The 19,957-nt window shown below is 51.7% G+C and overlaps 1 protein-coding gene across 9 annotated transcripts in view; it reads left to right on the forward strand.

The window, feature by feature from the left end:
- Positions 1-19,957, forward strand: part of RBFOX2 (RNA binding fox-1 homolog 2) — a 686,272-nt gene that overhangs the window by 349,357 nt on the left and 316,958 nt on the right. The window contains exon 1 of one of the 9 annotated variants that reach the window (XM_078640452.1): positions 19,476-19,897. The exons of 7 other annotated variants lie outside the window; for them this stretch is intronic. In XM_078640452.1, coding sequence (XP_078496578.1) covers positions 19,871-19,897 — 27 coding nt within the window. In that variant the 5' untranslated portion in view covers positions 19,476-19,870. Of the gene's footprint in view, positions 1-19,475; positions 19,898-19,957 lie in introns of those variants that run through there. One more of the 9 variants, XM_078640465.1, reaches the window with a different exon arrangement.

Here is a 19,957-nt window from a genome sequence, read left to right on the forward strand (position 1 = left end):
AGATCCATCCACAGGTAAGCCCTTAAGTGCCCTAGAGAAAGGGTTGAGATGATTCAAAGATCCCTCCCAGAAGGGGGCTGGACAGAGGGGAGGATACTCCCATGTCCTTTGTCCAGTTTCGCATGAGAGTGGGAGCCAAGGGTTACGTGAAGTGGGTCAAACTGGAGTATGGAAGGAGGGCACCAAATGTGCCCTTTGAAGCAGTCTGGTGGTGCTGGCAGGTGCCCCCACCCGGCCCAATACACTAAGTCCTCTCTGGGAGGTGGTCACATCTCCCTGTGGGAGAAAACCTATTGTTCTGCCTTCCCCTGCTTGAGCTCAACTCACCAGCAGGACGGCAGAAATGTGTCTGTGGTAGACAGCAGCACTAGGGAAGATAGGGGGCACCCTAGGGGTTCCCCCCAGTACATGTGATCCTACATCCAACACTGGAATTGTTGTTGGGGTAGCATTCCAACATGTTTCATAGCAAACATGACTGGTTTCGGTGCAGCCAGTATATAGTTAGACATCTTGTAATTGACTTGATTTACACTATATGTATTAAATGGCTGACTGCACTTACAAAGCCTGGAGAATCAACCCCAGGGTTTTGTAGGGGTTCCCTGGTCGTGCATGGGCAACCTCACACTTTAACCAAGCACTCTGCCCTCAGGACGGAAGAGCCTGTCATAGGGGTAAGTTGAAGTTCAGATTCCAGTTCCATGGAGCTGACTGACCTTCCGCACGCCTTTTATAAACTCTGCTATATTGCCAACAGTAGCCGTGCCATACCTTGGCACATGAAGATTATGACCCCCGTCCCTTACTCTGTTATTGTGTAACTTTACTTGTGCACACACAATTTTCCTTTTTGCCCTCTGCTCGCCTTTTTTTTTTAGTTGTTTACAGACAACTTTTAGATGTTGTTGTTGAAGCCCTATTAACAATACTGACACTTAAAGTGGGTTTGGGTCAGCCTCTTGCTTGCCATTGGTTGGTTTTCTAGTCACTAATTTGTTTGCCTCTTATTCAGTTGATTTCTTTCTCCTTGTTTGTCCTTCCCCTGGAGCATAATTTCTTTAACATCCTTTTATTTGTGCCCTTCCATGGCTCTGCTTTAGCCAACTACTTTTTTCCTCTTTGTTAGCCCTCCCTGGGTGAGATTGTGTTTTATTGCTCTGTTGCTGATGTGTTGCTTGCCCTTACATCCCACCCCTTCACCTAGCTCATATGTTACTTCCACATCCTACTCAACTTTTTTTTTAACCCCCCCCTATTCCCCTTCTACTGTGCTGCTTTCCTCCCAGCTGCAACTAGTGCTCACCAGCGCCAGTCTCCGCAACTCCTGCCCATTCCACCATTCCTCCTTCTAGCATCTCTCCTCCCTATTTTGGGGAAGGGTACAGCAGCTGCATGTTTCAGTTGGCCACTAATTTATTTCAAAATGATACACTTTGGGGCACATTTAATAGCTTATTTTACAGCTGCAAGGCGTGCCTACATCATGATTACATGTGCAAGTGTTCTAATGCAAACATACAGGGCACGAATTGGGGGTACACTCGAGTGGACGGTGTCCACCCACTATTTTCACTGGATGAACACCATACATCCTGCCTAGAACTTGGGCCCCACTGAATAATGTGCTGAACCCGTTCCACTTTCAGCAGCGTCTGCAGGTTGTCTGCTTTCCATCTGCAACAACATGCAGGCGGGACTGGGCTTTCTTATTTAAGACTTCTGCTGGACCCATAACATAGGCCGAATTTGAGGGGTCATCAGGCCCCTTTTTGTGAGTCTCCTGGCTGGGAGCCATCAGGAGCCTCACACCTAGATGCAAATGAAGCAGAGGGGAAACAAATGTTAGCACTTCACACATACTTAAAGGCAGCTTTTCACTTTGTTTTCACTTTGTTTAGTCCCTGTTTAGGAGATATACATGCACTGTAAGAATGTCAGATGTGTTGGTCTTTTCCAGTATTTAGACACAGGAAATTGCATTTATATAGAGCTTACTACACCTGAGGAGGCATTGATATATTTTAAGTACCACTATTTTTTCTTTTATAGTCCTACTCCGCTCAAAGCAGGGTATCCGAGCGCTTTACATCAACATGCGCATATTACATGTACAGTACATTATATAAGTTTGTAAATGAATGTACAGGATGTGTTACATAAAAACGGGGGATTGCAAGGTGTAGAAGTGTAGAACCAGGGGGTCTTAGAAGTAGCCCACCCAGCGGTGCAGGAAACACCCAAGTCCACAGCTTCCTCCAAGTCCGTTAAAAAATGGGAGACCACACCACTGGGAGTGAAGAAACACAGGTTTATCAATCTTACACAGGAATCTCTAGAGATGGAAAAGTGTCCGTGACCCACTGGACGTAAGTAATGGGAGACTGTTCGACTTGCAAGGAGCATGCAGCATCCTTTATAGGATGTGTACACTCCCCTTGCAAGAGAAGGAACGCAGAAAGTCCATATAGCCTGCGGAGATGGAGATACAGATCACCTTCCCTTTGTCACGGAGCTTGATGCAGGAATGGGGCAGTCTAAGCCTTAGGCACATCACCTGCCTCTTGCCGAGTAGTTGGAACAGGAATGAAACCCTCTGGGCAAGGTCATCTGCCATCTCAACATTCCTGGAACATTTTTAGCATGGGTGCGGGGAAAAGGTCAGCTCGAGTGCAGGTCGACCTGTATGTGGTCAGTGGAACAGAGGTGAAATGGACGCTGCAGTCGCAAAGATGGTGGGGCACATGGTACCTTAGCAGATTCAGGTTTCACAGTCCCTCCTTTTGCCATGGGCAACACCTCAGTCAATATCAATCCGCAGAAGCTCGTCGCTACAGTATTTTACTATCTTTGGTCCGTTAAGGCAGCATGGGTAGGTGGTGTACATCCGATAACACAGATAGAACAGAGTGCGGGGCCACAGTGGATGCACAGACAGCAGAAGAACAGGAGAGCTAGCGGAATCAGTAAGATTATCATTTTCCAACCCCAGGAGAAGAGTAGTTGCCAGAATCCAGAGCTCCAAGACCAGGGAGTTTGTTTCTTGATTGATTTCGGAGGCAATTGGGTGAAGCTTGGAGATAGCATCATATACTGACAGTGACGAATCAGGAATATACACAGAACAGCTTGCGCCGATGATGCGGCAGGCTCCTCCCCTATCCGCTAAGATGACGTCCAGCACCATACGATTTTGGAGGGCAACCATTCGGGTGGCATCAAGTTCGACAGAGTAGTTGGTCAGTATTCCTGCAGTCACATTAATTGTTGTTTCAAGGACTCTGGTTAGTCTTCTGATTTGGAGGCTGTTGAACATAGGACCCCAGTACAGCAACAGTCCTTTCATAGCATCATAGAACTGTTGACCTGTGGTGTCTTTCTGGTCCACATCTGGCAATTGTCTTCTTTGACGGTGGTACATAGTGTCTCTGTTGAAAGCGGGTGGTAAGAGGAAAGCAATGTAGCATGTACCACTCCAGTCGGGAGGTAACCATGTGCAAGCTTTGTTTCCACACACAAAATGCAATCCTGTAGGAAGGCAGAGATATGGGGTGACATTGTCATAAGTCCTTGTAGTATTGCATAGACTGACTCCTACCAGTGTTTTTCCTCGGCCTTGCAGACATAATGTACCAGGGCGTTGCGTGACAGAAATGGCAACTGTTTTAGCTCAAATGGTAACGGAAGTGTAACCCCACGTACCTCGCAATAGGGGTAGACATGATGGTACGTATTGATGCTGAGTCAGAGGCATTACAGATGGTATTGTTGTGGGCATGGAATTTCCAAAGAAAGGGCTGGAATGTGGTAAGGTTGCCAGTGTCGCCACGTGAGGGAAAGACGTTTGTCAGGTTGTACATCAGAGTACAAGTATAAGCAGACGAGGCAGGGAACACTAGGCACTGTACAGTGTGTTGAGTTGCATGAGGTAGAAGTCCACAAACATAAGTCAGTTGCACCCGCAACTTGATTAAACTGGTGCAGCATTTGGATGAAAGTATTATTACTGAATTCGGAATGTCTGTTGTAGTGGGAATCCGGTCACGGAACATGTGAATGTTCAGGAACTTCAGATGGTTGTGGGGTGTGAGGCAGCACAGTGTGATGGGCTGGAGCTGTTTCTCCAATAATCCAGATCACTACACTGAACAGAACAGTTAACGTAGTCTGGACAATCAGTACTATTGTCCGGGTACTGTAAATTCTCATGCTAGCTTTCTTCAGCGTGGGGGTTGTACCATGGTGCATGTGGCCTCTGGATTCATACCGTTCCCGTGTCGTTGACTGTTTTCTTCATCGGAGGGAACATTGGCAGACCTGGATGATGGCCTTTGTTGGTAATCATTGTTCAAGGGGTTGCGTAGTCTTTGGTACTCATGAATAGGACGGATCGTGACATATCCGGGTTTTGGGGACATTGGTACCACATTATCGTAACCTCCAGCCATGATAGCTCTACAAGTGTCCCGAGAGTACTGCAATGTCCCCAATAGCCGGCGATAGTTGTTGGTTGCTTCACTGACCAATATTTGCCCCAGTAACCCTCTACTAGGGGTACCCAGGACCCTCAGTCAGGTTTTACTACCGACAATGGAGTTCTGTGAGAAAGTGCCATCTTTCTTGCCTTGGTATGCCCCCACTTTTTTCTGAACTGCTGATGTACTTTGATTGAGTGTGCCCTGAGTCCCTGCCAATCAGGTACCCAGGGCCTGTGTTCCTTACCTACAAAGAAGAGCTATGCTGAAACCAAATACCCAATTGGCATCTCTGGCCCCTGTCAGCCCCTAGTAGGTGGTACCCTAGGTACCCAGGGCATGGTGACCAGAGAAGACCCCTAAGAGCTGCAGCACTTATAGTGCCACGCTTAGGGGCCCTGTACCCTGGCACCCACACACTGCCTTTGCAGGCTGAGTGCTTAAGTACAAAACTAAAGCAAGAATCGACATGGCACACATGCCGGTGTGCCATGCCCACAGAACCCACTGCCCTGGCATACTTCAGTCACCCCTCTACCTGGGTGCCCTATGCCAGAGGTGAGGGCCCAGGTGCATGAGCCTGTGCCCCTACAGTACCCAGGACCAGTCCTGGGCACTGTAAGTGCAGTGTTGCCATTTAAGAGTATATGGTGCTGGGAGGTTGTCATTCACGAACTCCACAGCACCATAATGGCTTCACTGAAGACTGACAAGTTTGGTACCAAACTTCTCAGCACATTAAACCCGCACTGATGCCAGTGTGGGATTTAATGTAAAATGCACGAGAGGGCATCTTAGAGATGCCCTCCATAACCCAAACCTACAATCCACGTCTGGGCTGAGTGGCTGCAGAGGCTGCCACACAGCAGACATGTTACTGGACCCCTGGGTGGAGAGCCCCTAACTCTCCTGGGTCTGCAACAAAGCACATCCTGGGCGAGGTGCTATGTCTCCTCCCCCAGGATGGACAGGGGGAAGCTTCAAAGGCATACTGCCTCTGAGAGCTTCTCCAGACCATTTGCTGTACCCAGCAACCAGCCCCCCACCAGTCCTACCCCCACTCTGGCGGGAAGACTGGCGGGAAAAACGACGTCAGGAAGGAGGGTGTGCCAACCTGTGCCAACTCCACCCCTCAGGTGTAGGAGGCGAGGTGAAGAACAACCCCGGGCTCCGGCCATCTTGTAGATGGGGAGTCCTGCCCAATCCCAGCTAGGCTCCTGCCCCCCTCCCACAGGAGAGGAGCAGGCTAGGGGGTGTACTCACCCCAGGACAGGGACGCATCGGTCCCTGCCCTTGCCCTTGCCCTAAGTGTAACGCCCCTAAATTTAGTATTTAGGGGCTCCCTGAACCTTCCTTCCTCAAATCCCGATATCAAAAAGAAGAAAGAAGATCAAGAAGAAGACCCACCGTGCAGCTGCTAACAGGACGACAACAACTGACTTGGCCCAGCCCTACCGGCCTGTTGATCCTGGAACCTGCTCCTGCTTAAACCCGGCAACCTCGGCGGACAGCAACCTTGGGACACCCAGAGGACCTGCCTGCCTTGACCCTCTCGACGATTGGGACTCCCATCAGCAGAGGCTCTGCTCCAACAACCCACCTGGTGCCCACCAGGAAGCTCCGGACCAGCCCACTCTGCACCAGCCGAGCCCGGGCCGGGCCAACCCGACCAAGACCACGAAGACGTCCCCCCGGCGACTGGGACCCGAAGTCCAGTGCCCAAAGACCTTCCTCGACGAACCTGCCGACGCCTGCAGACTCAGAACCAGGGGCCACTCCGACTGTGACCAGCCGAGGGTAAGCTTTTCCGACCCCCAAAGATACCCCGGCGGCCCCTTGTGCCACCCTTTGGGGTACCTACCTGTGCTCCAACATCCCAACTTACCTCTTGAAGTGCTGGGCGCCCCTGGAGAGTCACCGTCCCCGAGCCTGCAGCCTTTGTTCCTTTTTCAAGATCCTCATTGGATAACATTGAGCGCCCAACGGCTCAAAAGCACCCTGCACCCAGCCGCCGCTGGCTGTGACCTTTGTCCTATCCTACTTCCCCCCCCCCTTGCCCTGAAAACTGAAAATATTCGTATAAAATCAGCTGAAGTCCGAATTCGAAAATACTCACATGTGATCAGGAGAGAAGCCAGTACTGTACCTTTCAGCCCAGTACTGAACCACAAAAGTAATCCCTAGCGGGTTTTTACTAGTAACCTGTATTTTCTCCATAGGAACCCATTGTCGGCTTTACTAGGAAATTTCTTTCAAGTGTCTACTTTTGAAAACTGCAAATATTCTTTAAAAATGAAATACTGAAACACAATTACCTACCTGTTTTGAGTTAAGCCCCCAGTGCTGTCCCTAGGAGACTAGTGCTGGGTTACTTAAGTAACGCGATCATACTTTGCCTGTAACCTGAATTTCCTCCCATTGAATAACATTGTGAGAATCATCTCAAAGTTTCGAAGTGTGAACTTTTAAAACCGCTTTATATTCAGGAAAAATCATCACTGTAACTAAAACGTTTTTGCTAATCTGGTTTCAGCTTAGACCCCAGGACTGAATCCAAGATCTAGTCCTGGAACTACCAAAGTAATCCATAAAGTAATCCACTGTACTTTCCTATGAAAACCCATTGAGCTCAATGTTAGGGTGTGTTTCAGAACTGTATTGCTTATTAGCTAACCTGTAATTATTGTACGTACAAACGTATTACTCCTCTGCAAATTATTTACATGAGTACTCGTAACTTGAAAAGTATATTTTTCTAACTGTTGGTTCTAAAAATAAAACAACCATATCTTTGGATATACAAACAATTGGCCTGGAGTTCAGTCCTTGAGTGTGTGAAACCTGTTGCTGACTGAGTGTGTACATCAAATGCTTTACACTGTCCTCTGGTACTGCCTTACTGCTCCACCAAGCTACCACTTTGGAGAGTAAGGTCAGTTCTGACTTTAACCTCTGTTATACCTCTGGGGTTGGAGTACTCTATACACACTGTACTTCCTTCTAGTCCAGTATATATAGAGCCACTTTCTCACAAGTACTAACGGCCCTTGGAGCTGGGCTGGTTCTTCAGCTTAGCCTTGGATCGGAGGTAGTATCCGTCTGTTCCCTCGTCACAAAGTTCTAGTTCAGAATCTGAGTCACAGTTTATTGGTCTGTTGTGGGTCAGAACTTCTTTTGTACTTTCAAGTTGTCTTCAGTTATGGGATCAACTTTTCTGCAGTGGGAGGCATGGACCCAGGATTTCTTTCCCTCTACTCGGAAGGCCGTTCTGGTCCCCAGCAGCACCTGCAAGGGACCTTTCCAGCGAGGCTGCAGAGACTGGGTGCGTACAAAGTTCTTCACCAGGACGAAGTCTCCGGATTTGATGTCGGGGCCCTGAGACCGGCCTGTGACGAAGGCCTGGACCTGTTCATGGAGTAATGTCATTGTTTTAGTGAGTTCGTACAGATAATCAGTCAACACTTCCTGGGGAAGGTCAGTCTGGGATTTTGGAGATGGGGCATTCCAAATATTCATAGGTCTACCAAAAACTGTCTCGTAGGGCGTAAGGTGTGACTTAGAATGTGGGACTGGTCGTATAGACAGCAGAGCTAGAGGTAGAGCATTTACCCAATTCAATCCTGTCTCAGTTGTTGTTTTAGCTAATTTCTCCTTCAGGATTCCATTATAACGTTCCACTAATCCTGCTGCCTGGGGATGAAATGCAGCATGGGATTTTTGTTTGACCCCCAGGCCCTCTAAGATATGTTTGACTGTCTGGCTGATAAAATGTGATCCTCAATCACTTTGCATCAATCTACAACGGCCATATCGGGGAAATAATTCCTTCAGGAGTACTTTAGCTGTAGTAATGGCAGTATTATCCTTGGTGGGGTATGCTTCCACCCATTTACTGAATGCACAGACCACCACCAAGAGATACTTGTAGCTGTTAACTCTGTACATTTGGATATAATCCATCTGAAGGACTTCGAAAGGGGCAGAGGGCAGTGCAAATCCTACTGTCGGAACCTTTGTTCCCTTTCCCACATTGCATCATAAACCGGTGAGACAGAGCGTGATGAATCATCGCTCAGCCAGGGGTCTCAATTTGGGATGGTCCCATACTTCCTTGAGCATAGTATACATGGCTTGGAACCCAATGTGTGCAGGTAAGTGTGTCATTGTAAGTAAGGGAATAACATCTAACATAACATCTGTTTTCCACTGTTCTTTTTCTTCTATGGCAGTGGATTCTTGTATGTCAATCTGTTGTCTGGCATCATGCCATTTCTCAGCTTGTTATTTTAGGACGTACATTGGTGCAGGTATTATTCCTAAGGCTGTGTTCCTGGCTGTGCTGTCGGCCAGAGCATTCCCCTGTCCTACTTCGTCAATAACTTTCTTGTGTGCCGTGCATTTGATCACCGCTAACTTAGCAGGGAGAGTGATGGCTTCCAAAAGGGCATTAACCAATTCACCATGTTGTATAGGCGTCCCATGAGAAGTGAGAAACCCTCTTTCTTTCCACAGTAGTGCAAAATAGTGTACTACCCCAAAAGCATACTGACTGTCTGTGTAGATGTTTACAGTCATGCCTGTACTGAGGATGAAAGCGCGTGTAAGTGCTGTTATCTCTGCTGCTTGGGCTGATTTCTGTAATATTCGGGCAGTCTCAACTACTGTAAGTGCTGTCGTGACAGAATAGGCTGCAGATGTGGTGCCATTCGGGAGTTTCAGGCAAGAACAGTCTAGCCACAGGTGGCCTTCTGCATCTGGTAAGGCTGTGTCTTTAAGGTCCACCCTTCCCTTTGTTTCTGCTTCTGTTGGGAATACACAACCATGATGGGGTGGCTGAGTGAGGAGATCGGTATCAGGTAGGGGTAAGAGTGTAGCGGGATTCAGAGTGGTACAGCGTTGAATAGTTATGTGCGCATTTAACAGGGTGAGTTTGTATCCATACAGTCGGGCACTAGTAAGGTGTTGGGTTTTGGTTTTATTCAACGGAATATCAACGGCATGTGGTACCAGAACTGTTAATGACCGTAGAACTATACCCTCTGTCTGGCACTTCCACAGCAGCCGCTGCTACAGCGCGCAGACAGGTAGGCAAAGCTCGGGCAACTGGATCCAAAACAGCAGAAAAATAGGCACAGGGTCGTTTGTGTGTACCATGCATTTGACAGAGAAGTGAGAGGGCACAACCTGACCGTTTGTGTAAAAAGAGAAAAAATGGCTTTTGATAATCATTTGTACCTAAGACTGGGGCTGAACACAGAGCCGTAGGGTCATGAATGCTTCCGCATGCTGTGATGTCCAGGAAATAGGATCAGAAACCTCTTTAGTCATCAGGGAAAGGAGTGGCTTGATAATGAGTGAAAAATTTGGGACCCACTGTCTACAGAAGGAGGTGAGACCTATTACTGCTCTCACGTCTCTTTGGGTGATTGGAGTAGGGTTCAAAATAGTCTGAATCCTGTCTGGTGTAAGAGTGCGGCCCTCCTTAGACAACAGGTGACCTAAGTAACTCACCTGTTTTCTACAATACTGCAATTTGTCTTTGGATACCTTGTGGCCATGTTCAGCAAGGAATTTGAGGGTCAGTAATGATGCCTGTCGAGCCAATTGGATAGTATCTGCTGCTAACAAAATGTCATCTACATATTGAATAAGAGCCACTCCCTCTGGGAGATGGACCTGGTAAAGTTGTGTTCTCAATGCTTGGCTGTAAATGCTCGGACTTTTTGTATGGCCCTGAGTGGCGTGACAGGATCTATATGATCTGTTCATTAGGGTGAAGTCAAAAAGAAAACATGAGTCTTCATGAATGGGGATGGAAAAGAATGCATTTTTTAAATCGATTACTGTAAAGGCTGTAGCTTTAGGTGGAATCATGGTGAGGATAGTACTTATGTCTGAAACTACCGGAAATTGTGGTACTACTATCTTATTAATGGTCCGCAAGTCAATCACAAATCTGTACACCATTTGGTGTGTAGCCGATCGTTTTAATACCGGCAAAATGGGGCTGTTGCAGACGTTGGAAGGAACCTATTCCACCACGCCAGCCTGAATGAGGTCTGTTACAATATTTTGTAGTGCGAGCTCTCCCTCTTCGGATATTTTATACTGTGGTAATCTAGGCAAGCGTGCACCTTCCCTGACAGTGATGTGAACTGGTGGCATCTGGATAGTACCAACATCAGTATCAGAAGTTGCCCATAAGGTGTTTGGGATGGTAGCTAAATCTTCCTGAATGTCGGGAAGTTGGAGTAGCTGTACAGACAGTTGGCACGGGGAAACATTGTCATACTGAATGACTCTAACATTATCTGGGAAACATCTGATGGTGGCACTGTAATTTTTTAACAGATCCAATCCCATGAGATTCTCAGGACAATCTGGTGATAGCAAGAATGTTGCAGAAGTGTCAGCACCGGTGATAGAGAATGGCGTAGGTTTGGAAAGGGGATTTACAGAGGGCTTACCATCGAACCCAGTCGATGTAATTCGTTTGCCGGATGGAGGAGCCCTCGGAATCAGTGGGGTGGTCAAGGTGCTGCGGGATGCTCCTGTATCAACAAGGAAACATCCTTTAGTGCTGGCCACCGATGCTGTAACATAGGGTCCCTGTTGATCTACAGGTACCTCCACAGGTTCCTTCCCTCATCCTTGACCTCCCTAGGCTGACCAATATACTGGGCTCATCTCAGTATCGTCTTCGGCATAATCCTGAAGGGTAGCCTGGTGTTCTGAATTATCAAACCTGTTGCCTTTATATTGATTTTGGGGTCGAGGGGGGGTGTTGAACTGTCACAGTTGCGTTTTGCCTGTGGCAATGTTATTAGCTAATAATGGGCAATCCTTCTTCCAGTGTCCCGGTTTCTTGCAATAGGCACAAATATCAGTAGACTGGGGACCAGATCGATATGATTGCTGGTTCTGTACTGTTTTGTGTTTTCGGGGTGAACCTGGCATTTTGCTGACTGACATTATTTGTCACGAGGGCGATTACTAGTGTCTAACTGGCTAAGAAACACTTGTTCTTTTAATTTCTTCTTTTTAGTCTCCTTTTCTTCTGCGTTTTTGTACTGAGCCTCGTAATATTGTGCCATTGTCAATATAGTGGCGGGCGTTGCCGCTGACCAGCTACTTTCACTGGCCATAAGCCTGTTCCCCACTGCTGGTAAGAGCCCTTTAACAAAAGTCTGAATAAGCAGGTGGCGACCAGTTTCAGTCGCGACATCCTGACCACTGAAATCGGTATATGCCTTTCCTAGTCTAGTAAAATAATCAGAGACTGATTCATCAGTATTCTGTTTTGAAGCATTGAGAAGGGTCCAATCTACCTTTCTCTCTGGAGCGATAGTTTTTAGTTTGGCTAACAGTCTTTTCAGCAGTGCTAATATATGTTCATGTGGCTTTTCACTAGGTTTTTCTCTTTTCCCCTTGTTTCTAGGTCTTCCCATGTACCACAGAAAGCTGCCTGATCGTTAACATATCTGAGTGGTTTCCAAAGCTTGGCAGGCAATATGAGGCCAAAAAATTGAGTGATGTCAATTAGGGTCAAGGTATAAGTGTTCAGTATCTGCTGGACACTCTCATAGAACACCCGTAGCATTCTTTCTGATGTCAGGTATATATTTTCGTAACTGTAACATCTCAGCCTTTGTCCTAGGAGTATATACAAAGCTAAACATTAATCTGGAACAGGCATTCGGGTCATCTGGGTTATTCAGGACTGTTCCAGTACCCCGCTGAGGGACATAGATGGGGCAGCCTCTTTGACTGGCATCTGAACAGTACTCTCTGTCTGACTATTGGAATGCAGAGTATTTTACTGTACTTAAATAATATTTCTCTCAGAAACCAAACAGTTGCCAATCAGGAACACATTACCTGTCCTTCGGTCTTTGCAAAGATCGAATCAGAAACCATCAATCAAAACAGAAAACCAGACACATGCATGCGTAACTGAATCAGTATATAAGAATTATTTTTATGTCGCTTAAAGCGACCCTACCAGAATACCCGATGTGTTTCTCCGCTCCCGGGTGGTTCTCCTCCTTATTCTCCAGACAGGCTAGACAGACCAGAAAGGGATTCCAGTCAGGACTGGGGCCACTGTAGTCAAGGACACCGTCGAGGGAAGAAGATCCAGGCAACGTTGGCTGCGGAGACTCAAGTCTGCTTTCCGCAGGTGCACTCCTCAGTTACTGATCTTCCTTTCCTCTTCGGGTCGTCAAGCTGAGACCACCGAGTCTCTGATGGAGCCCCGCGTTGATGCGCCAATTGTAGAACCGGGGGGGTCTTAGAAGAAGACCACCCAGCGGTGCAGGAAACACCCAAGTCCACAGCTTCCTCTAAGTACGTTAAAAAATGGGAGACCACACCACTGGGAGTGAAGAAACACAGGTTTATTAATCTTACACAGGAATCTCTAGAGATGGAAAAGTGTCCGTGACCCACTGGAGGTAGGTAATGGGAGACTGTTCGACTTGCAAGGAGCACGCAGCATCCTTTTATAGGATGTGGACACTCCCCTCGCAAGAGAAGGAATGCAGAAAGTCCATATAGCCTGCGGAGATGGAGATACAGATCACCTGCCCTTTGTCACAGAGCTTGATGCAGGAATGGGGCAGTCTAAGCCATAGGTACATCACCTGCCTCTTGCCGAGTAGTTGGAACAGTAATGAAACCCCCCGGTGAGGTCGTCTGCCATCTCAACATTCCTGGAACATTTTTAGCATGTGTGCGGGGAAAAGGTCAGCTCGAGTGCAGGTCGACCTGTATGTGGTCAGTGGAACAGAGGTGTGAAATGGACGCTGCAGTCACAAAGATGGTGGGGCACATGGCAACTTAGCAGATTCAGCTTTCACAGAAGTCACATATCTTCCATAGCTCACTGTGCTATTGTCCTCTCAATGTGCTCAAACGTACACATGATAGACCTGCTAAACATATATGTGAGGGCTTTAGATCTGATGTCACTTCTTGTGATGCCACTTCCTGTAAAGTTGTGGCTTGTGATGCCACTTTCTATGATGTCAATTCCTGTGATGCCATGTGTGATGTTGCGCGCTTTTATGGCACTTGCATACTGCCTACCTAGGTTAGTCCCCCGACTTCATTTTTTAGGACATGTGCCCTGCATGCATACACATACAGCATTGTGCTATTGTTCTGATACTGTCCAGCTTCAGTAGAATCCTTTTTAGGTCGAGCCTAGCGCAGCGTGCATGCGCTACTCTAGGAGTTGACCTCTTGGAATCGGTATGCGTGTGGCTTTTTTTGCAGTAATTGTATTGGCCTTTGCGTTAGTCTTTCAGAAAAGAAAGCACACAATTGGCCAAGAGCTGGTTAATGTCCCATCTTTCTCAAAATATTGACTCCTACGGCGTCCACCTTGCGGGAGCGAGCAATGGCCCGCAGGGTCCAACTGTTTCTAATTAGCGTGGCCGAGCTTGTTTACATTTGCCTGTCTCGCGGTCGCTTTCACTTTCGTGCTGTGCTTGTTTCTTTCAGTCACTCCACTTCGAGCTCCGTTGCGGTATGTTATTTGCCTCTGCGTGTTGTGCAAACCTTTACCATGCCTCGGCGATGCTTTTCTTTAAAGCCGAGTTGTAAAGGAGGTAGGTTACACTGTTGCGCTGGCACATCATTCGGCTACCACTTTTATTATGCCCAAGAGTGAATTTGGACGACAAAGGACAAAATAAAATACAAGCCAGCACAGTCCAAAGTCCTGTCTACACCCATCAATGTAATATCATCCGGACATCTTTGCCTGCTGTGCGTGCATTCTTTGTGTCGACTCAGGAAGCAGCCCTTTCTCATTTTGCAGAAGAATAACAAATCTTTTGCAATTGACCACGCACCATGTGCACCTACAGTGACTGCTATATCATTGTGCGCGTAATGCGATTCTCCACATGAGCGTAAAAATGTGGGGCATCCTTGATTAAAATATGTTTTCAGCAATCATGTATTCACAGGCTCTGAAAGGGATCTTGATCTATGAAAAGTTGAGTGATAGTCAAGATCAAGTTCATACTTCAGAATGTTATTTTCGGTGCCTTTTGCATCTGCTGATTATTAGTAAGTATTGCAAATTCTATAATTCTCTATTGAAGCATACTCCAGTTTTTCTCTCCCTCTCTTTCAATGGCATGTCCCTTCCTCTTTCTCCCTCTTCCTCTTTCTGAAAGCAAGTTCCAAATCTGGTGGGCCATATTCACCTTTCATCTTTCTCAGGATGATAAATTGTGTACTGTTAAACAGGGTAATAATCACACTTGTTTATATATATATATATTTGAATGATGCAGCAGGTGCAATGGCACCAGGCCAACAAGTTGTCAGAACTCCTCTAAACACCTAATGTTGCTATATTTTTCTACTAAACGGGGAGCCAAATTGTAGTTACCTTGCAGTTGAAAGGGGCTTTATTTAGATGGTGCAGCAGGTGTAGTGACACTGTGGCCCAAATCTGTAGGAGCCCCTCTAACCACCAACTATTGCAATATTTTACTACTAAACAGGCAGTCACAAGTGCTCTACAACATAGCTTAAACACATTAACAAAGCCAATAGCTCTGGCAAATCACTTATAAGGTCCCAAAGGCGAGGCCTATTGTCTATGCCAATGCTTGTTTTTCTTTTTGCTGATTCTCAACAGCATCGTCAAAAGGTATTGGCAAAGGCAATACGTACGCATTAACAAGGTCAAAGGGTAAAATCTATTGACTGCTACTACCCTTTTCCAGTCAAGTTATTTTTTGGCAACTCTGCGCCATATTCCATCTGTATGCTCCCAGTGCCTCTGAACCCCTTTCCCCCCCTCTGTACCCTAGTTTCTCCTGCTCAGTAGTGCTCCATCCTTTGGCACCCTGCTGTCTGGCACCCCCTGTGCACCCTGCTCTCAAACCTCCTTTTGTGCCATTTGGCATAGCTGTCTTGTACCCCTTCTCCGTTTAAGCTGTCTGTCATTCATATTTTCACCCCTTGCCTCTGTCCCCATTTTGTCCCACTTTATCTAGCCCCGTGATTGCCAATGTGTGCGTTTTTCACTCATTACCCTCTGTTGCCTTTTTATCCCTTCTCTTGTTTCTTTTGCTAGTTGCATTTCCCTCTTTTTGACCCTTCTTTATTAAACTTTAGCCCCTGCCCGTTTTACGTCATTGTCCCTGTTGACTTGCCCCCCAATTATGCCACCGCCCTTCCAACAGACTATGCCCCCCGGTGTTCCCCCAGACTATGCCCCCCCTGCTACCAGACTATGCCCCCCGCCCTTCCACCAGACTATGCCCCCCCCGCCCTTCCACCAGACTATGCCCCCCCCGCCCTTCCACCAGACTATGCCCCCCCCGCCCTTCCACCAGACTATGCCCCCCCGCCCTTCCACCAGACTATGCCCCCCCGCCCTTCCACCAGACTATGCCCCCCCGCCCTTCCACCAGACTATGCCCCCCCCGCCCTTCCACCATACTATGCCCCTCCCCCTTCCACCAGACTATGCCCCTCCCCCTTCCACCAGATTATGCCCCCCGCCCTCCCTCCAGACTATGCCCCCCCGCCCTTCCACCAGACTATGCCCCCTCCCCCCTCCACCAGACTATGCCCCCTCCCCCCAGACTATGCCCCCTCCCCCTTCCACCAGATTATGCCCCCCGCCCTCCCTCCAGACTATGCCCCCGCCCACCCTCCAGACTGTGCCCCCGTTCTTCCCCAGACTATGCCCCCTGCCCTTCCCCCAGACTATGCCCCCTGCCCTTCCCCCAGACTATGCCCCCTGCCCTTCCCCCAGACTATGCCCCCTGCCCTTCCCCCAGACTATGCCCCCTGCCCTTCCCCCAGACTATGCCCCCTGCCCTTCCCCCAGACTGTGCCCCCTGCCCTTCCCCCAGACTGTGCCCCCTGCCCTTCCCCCAGACTGTGCCCCCGCCCTTCCCCCAGACTATGCCCCCGCCCTTCCCCCAGACTATGCCCCCGCCCTTCCCCCAGACTATGCCCCCGCCCTTCCCCCAGACTATGCCCCCGCCCTTCCCCCAGACTATGCCCCCGCCCTTCCCCCAGACTATGCCCCCGCCCTTCCCCCAGACTATGCCCCCGCCCTTCCCCCAGACTATGCCCCCGCCCTTCCCCCAGACTATGCCCCCGCCCTTCCCCCAGACTATGCCCCCGCCCTTCCCCCAGACTATGCCCCCGCCCTTCCACCAGACTATGCCCCCGCCCTTCCACCAGACTATCAGACTATGCCCCCCGCCCTTCCCCAGACTATGCCCCCGCCCTTCCCCAGACTATGCCCCCGCCCTTCCCCAGACTATGCCCCCGCCCTTCCCCCAGACTATGCCCCCGCCCTTCCCCCAGACTATGCCCCCCGCCCTTCCCCCAGACTATGCCCCCCGCCCTTCCCCCAGACTATGCCCCCCGCCCATGCCCCCCGCCGTTCCCCCAGACTATGCCCCCCTCTGCCCCCCCAGACTATGCCCCCCGCCGTCCCCCCAGACTATGCCCCCCGCCGTCCCCCCAGACTATGCCCCCCGCCGTCCCCCCAGACTATGCCCCCCGCCGTCCCCCCAGACTATGCCCCCCGCCGTCCCCCCAGACTATGCCCCCCGCCGTCCCCCCAGACTATGCCCCCCGCCGTCCCCCCAGACTATGCCCCCCGCCGTCCCCCCAGACTATGCCCCCCGCCCTCCAGTCCAGACTATGCCCCCCGCCCTCCAGTCCAGACTATGCCCCCCGCCCTCCAGTCCAGACTATGCCCCCCGCCCTCCAGTCCAGACTATGCCCCCCGCCCTCCAGTCCAGACTATGCCCCCCGCCCTCCAGTCCAGACTATGCCCCCCGCCCTTCCACCAGACTATGCCCACGCCCTTCCCCAGACTATGCCCCCGCCCTTCCCCAGACTATGCCCCCGCCCTTCCCCCAGACTATGCCCCCGCCCTTCCCCAGACTATGCCCCCGCCCTTCCCCCAGACTATGCCCCCGCCCTTCCACCAGACTATGACCCCCTCTCGCTCTTCCACCCGACTATGCCCCCCTCCCGCCCTTCCACCAGACTATGCCCCCGCCGTTCCCCCAGACTATGCCCCCGCCGTTCCCCCAGACTATTCCCCCCGCCCGCCACCCCAGACTATTCCCCCCGCCCGCCACCCCAGACTATGCCCCCGCCCTTCCCCCAGACTATGCCCCCGCCCTTCCCCTAGACTATGCCCCCGCCCTTCCCCTAGACTATGCCCCCGCCCTTCCCCTAGACTATGCCCCCGCCCTTCCCCTAGACTATGCCCCCGCCCTTCCCCCAGACTATGCCCCCCACCCGCCACCCTAGACTATGCCCCCCGCCCGCCACCCTAGACTATGCCCCCCGCCCTTCCACCGGACTATGCCAGCCCACCTTTCCACCGGACTATGCCCCCCCGCCCTTCGCCAGACTATGCCCCCCGCCCTTCGCCAGACTATGCCCCCCCGCCCTTCGCCAGACTATGCCCCCCCCGCCGTTCCCCAGACTATGCCCCCCGCCGTTCCCCAGACTATGCCCCCGCCGTGTTCCCCAGACTATGCCCCCGCCGTGTTCCCCAGACTATGCCCCCGCCCTTCCCCCAGACTATGCCCCCGCCCTTCCCCCAGACTATGCCCCCGCCCTTCCCCCAGACTATGCCCCCGCCCTTCCCCCAGACTATGCCCCCGCCCTTCCCCCAGACTATGCCCCCGCCGTGTTCCCCAGACTATGCCCCCGCCCTTCCCCCAGACTATGCCCCCGCCCTTCCCCCAGACTATGCCCCCGCCCTTCCCCCAGACTATGCCCCCGCCCTTCCCCCAGACTATGCCCCCGCCCTTCCCCCAGACTATGCCCCCGCCCTTCCCCCAGACTATGCCCCCCACCCGCCACCCTAGACTATGCCCCCCACCCGCCACCCTAGACTATGCCCCCCGCCCTTCCACCGGACTATGCCAGCCCACCTTTCCACCGGACTAGCCCCCCCGCCCTTCGCCAGACTATGCCCCCCGCCCTTCGCCAGACTATGCCCCCCCCCCGCCCTTCGCCAGACTATGCCCCCCCCCCGCCGTTCCCCAGACTATGCCCCCCGCCGTTCCCCAGACTATGCCCCCCCGCCGTTCCCCAGACTATGCCCCCCCGCCGTTCCCTAGACTATGCCCCCGCCGTGTTCCCCAGACTATGCCCCCGCCGTGTTCCCCAGACTATGCCCCCGCCGTGTTCCCCAGACTATGCCCCCGCCCTTCCCCCAGACTATGCCCCCCGCCCTTCCCCCAGACTATGCCCCCCGCCCTTCCCCCAGACTATGCCCCCCGCCCTTCCCCCAGACTATGCCCCCCGCCCTTCCCCCAGACTATGCCCCCCGCCCGCCACCCAGACTATGCCCCCCGCCCGCCGGACTATGCCCACCCGCCCTTCCACCAGACTATGCCCACCCGCCCTTCCACCAGACTATGCCCCCCCGCCCTTCCACCAGACTATGCCCCCCCGCCGTTCCCCAGACTATGCCCCCCCCCGCCGTTCCCCAGACTATGCCCCCCCCGCCGTTCCCCAGACTATGCCCCCCCCGCCGTTCCCCCAGACTATGCCCCCCGCCCTTCCATGCCCCTCTCCACCCGACTATGCCCCCTCCCGCTCTTCCACCCGACTATGCCCCCTCCCGCTCTTCCACCCGACTATGCCCCCCTCCCGCTCTTCCACCCGACTATGCCCCCCTCCCGCTCTTCCACCCGACTATGCCCCCACCCGCCCTTCCAACCCCCTATCATGCCCCCTACCTCTGCCCCCCTTTTCTTTCTGGAGTGTGACTCAAAATGTGTCAGAAGCCTGGAGCCAGTCTGGAGGGTGGAGGAGGGAGAGGGCGGGACGGGGGAAACAGGAGAGGGGAGGGTGAAGGAGAGAGAGGAGGGGCCCGTCTGTGATTAATTAGCCCTGGGGGTGGGGCTTCTGCAGCCATCTGGCCCTGAGCCGGGGGGGGGGGGGGAAGAAGAGTAGGAGGTTGGAGCAGGGACGTCGGAAGGGGGAGGGAGAGGAAGAGGAGGGCTCTTTTGGAGAGAGAAAGAAAGGGAGGAAGACGAGCCTTGAGGTGAGGAACGAGAGGAGGAGGGAGATCCGCGCCGCTGCAGAGACCAGACAGGAACCCCCCTCCTCGGGAGCCAAGGAGACCCCCTCCCCTGGAGCAGGGACACCCCACCGCAGCTGCAGACCCCGCAGGAGCGGGAAACCCCTTATCTGGACCCAGGAGAAGCGCCCCGTGGACCTGCAGACCTTCGGTGGTGCCAGGGCACCCTCTGTAAACCCATTATTGAAGCACGCGCCTCGGTGGAGCCAGGCGCCCCTCTGCTGGAGTCTAGCGAGGACCGTGTCGGGGGCACATTGGTATAGACCCCCTCCCCTTCCAGTGCCGCCCTCGGTTTATGGATAAGGGCAGTATGGTGATTCAGGTAAGAGTAAAGGGGGTTCCGGGGTTGAGGGGGCTCGGGGAGATCACGGAGGATGTACAG

This window comes from Lissotriton helveticus, chromosome 1_1, assembly GCF_964261635.1.
Source record: "Lissotriton helveticus chromosome 1_1, aLisHel1.1, whole genome shotgun sequence".
NCBI lineage: Eukaryota > Metazoa > Chordata > Amphibia > Caudata > Salamandridae > Lissotriton > Lissotriton helveticus.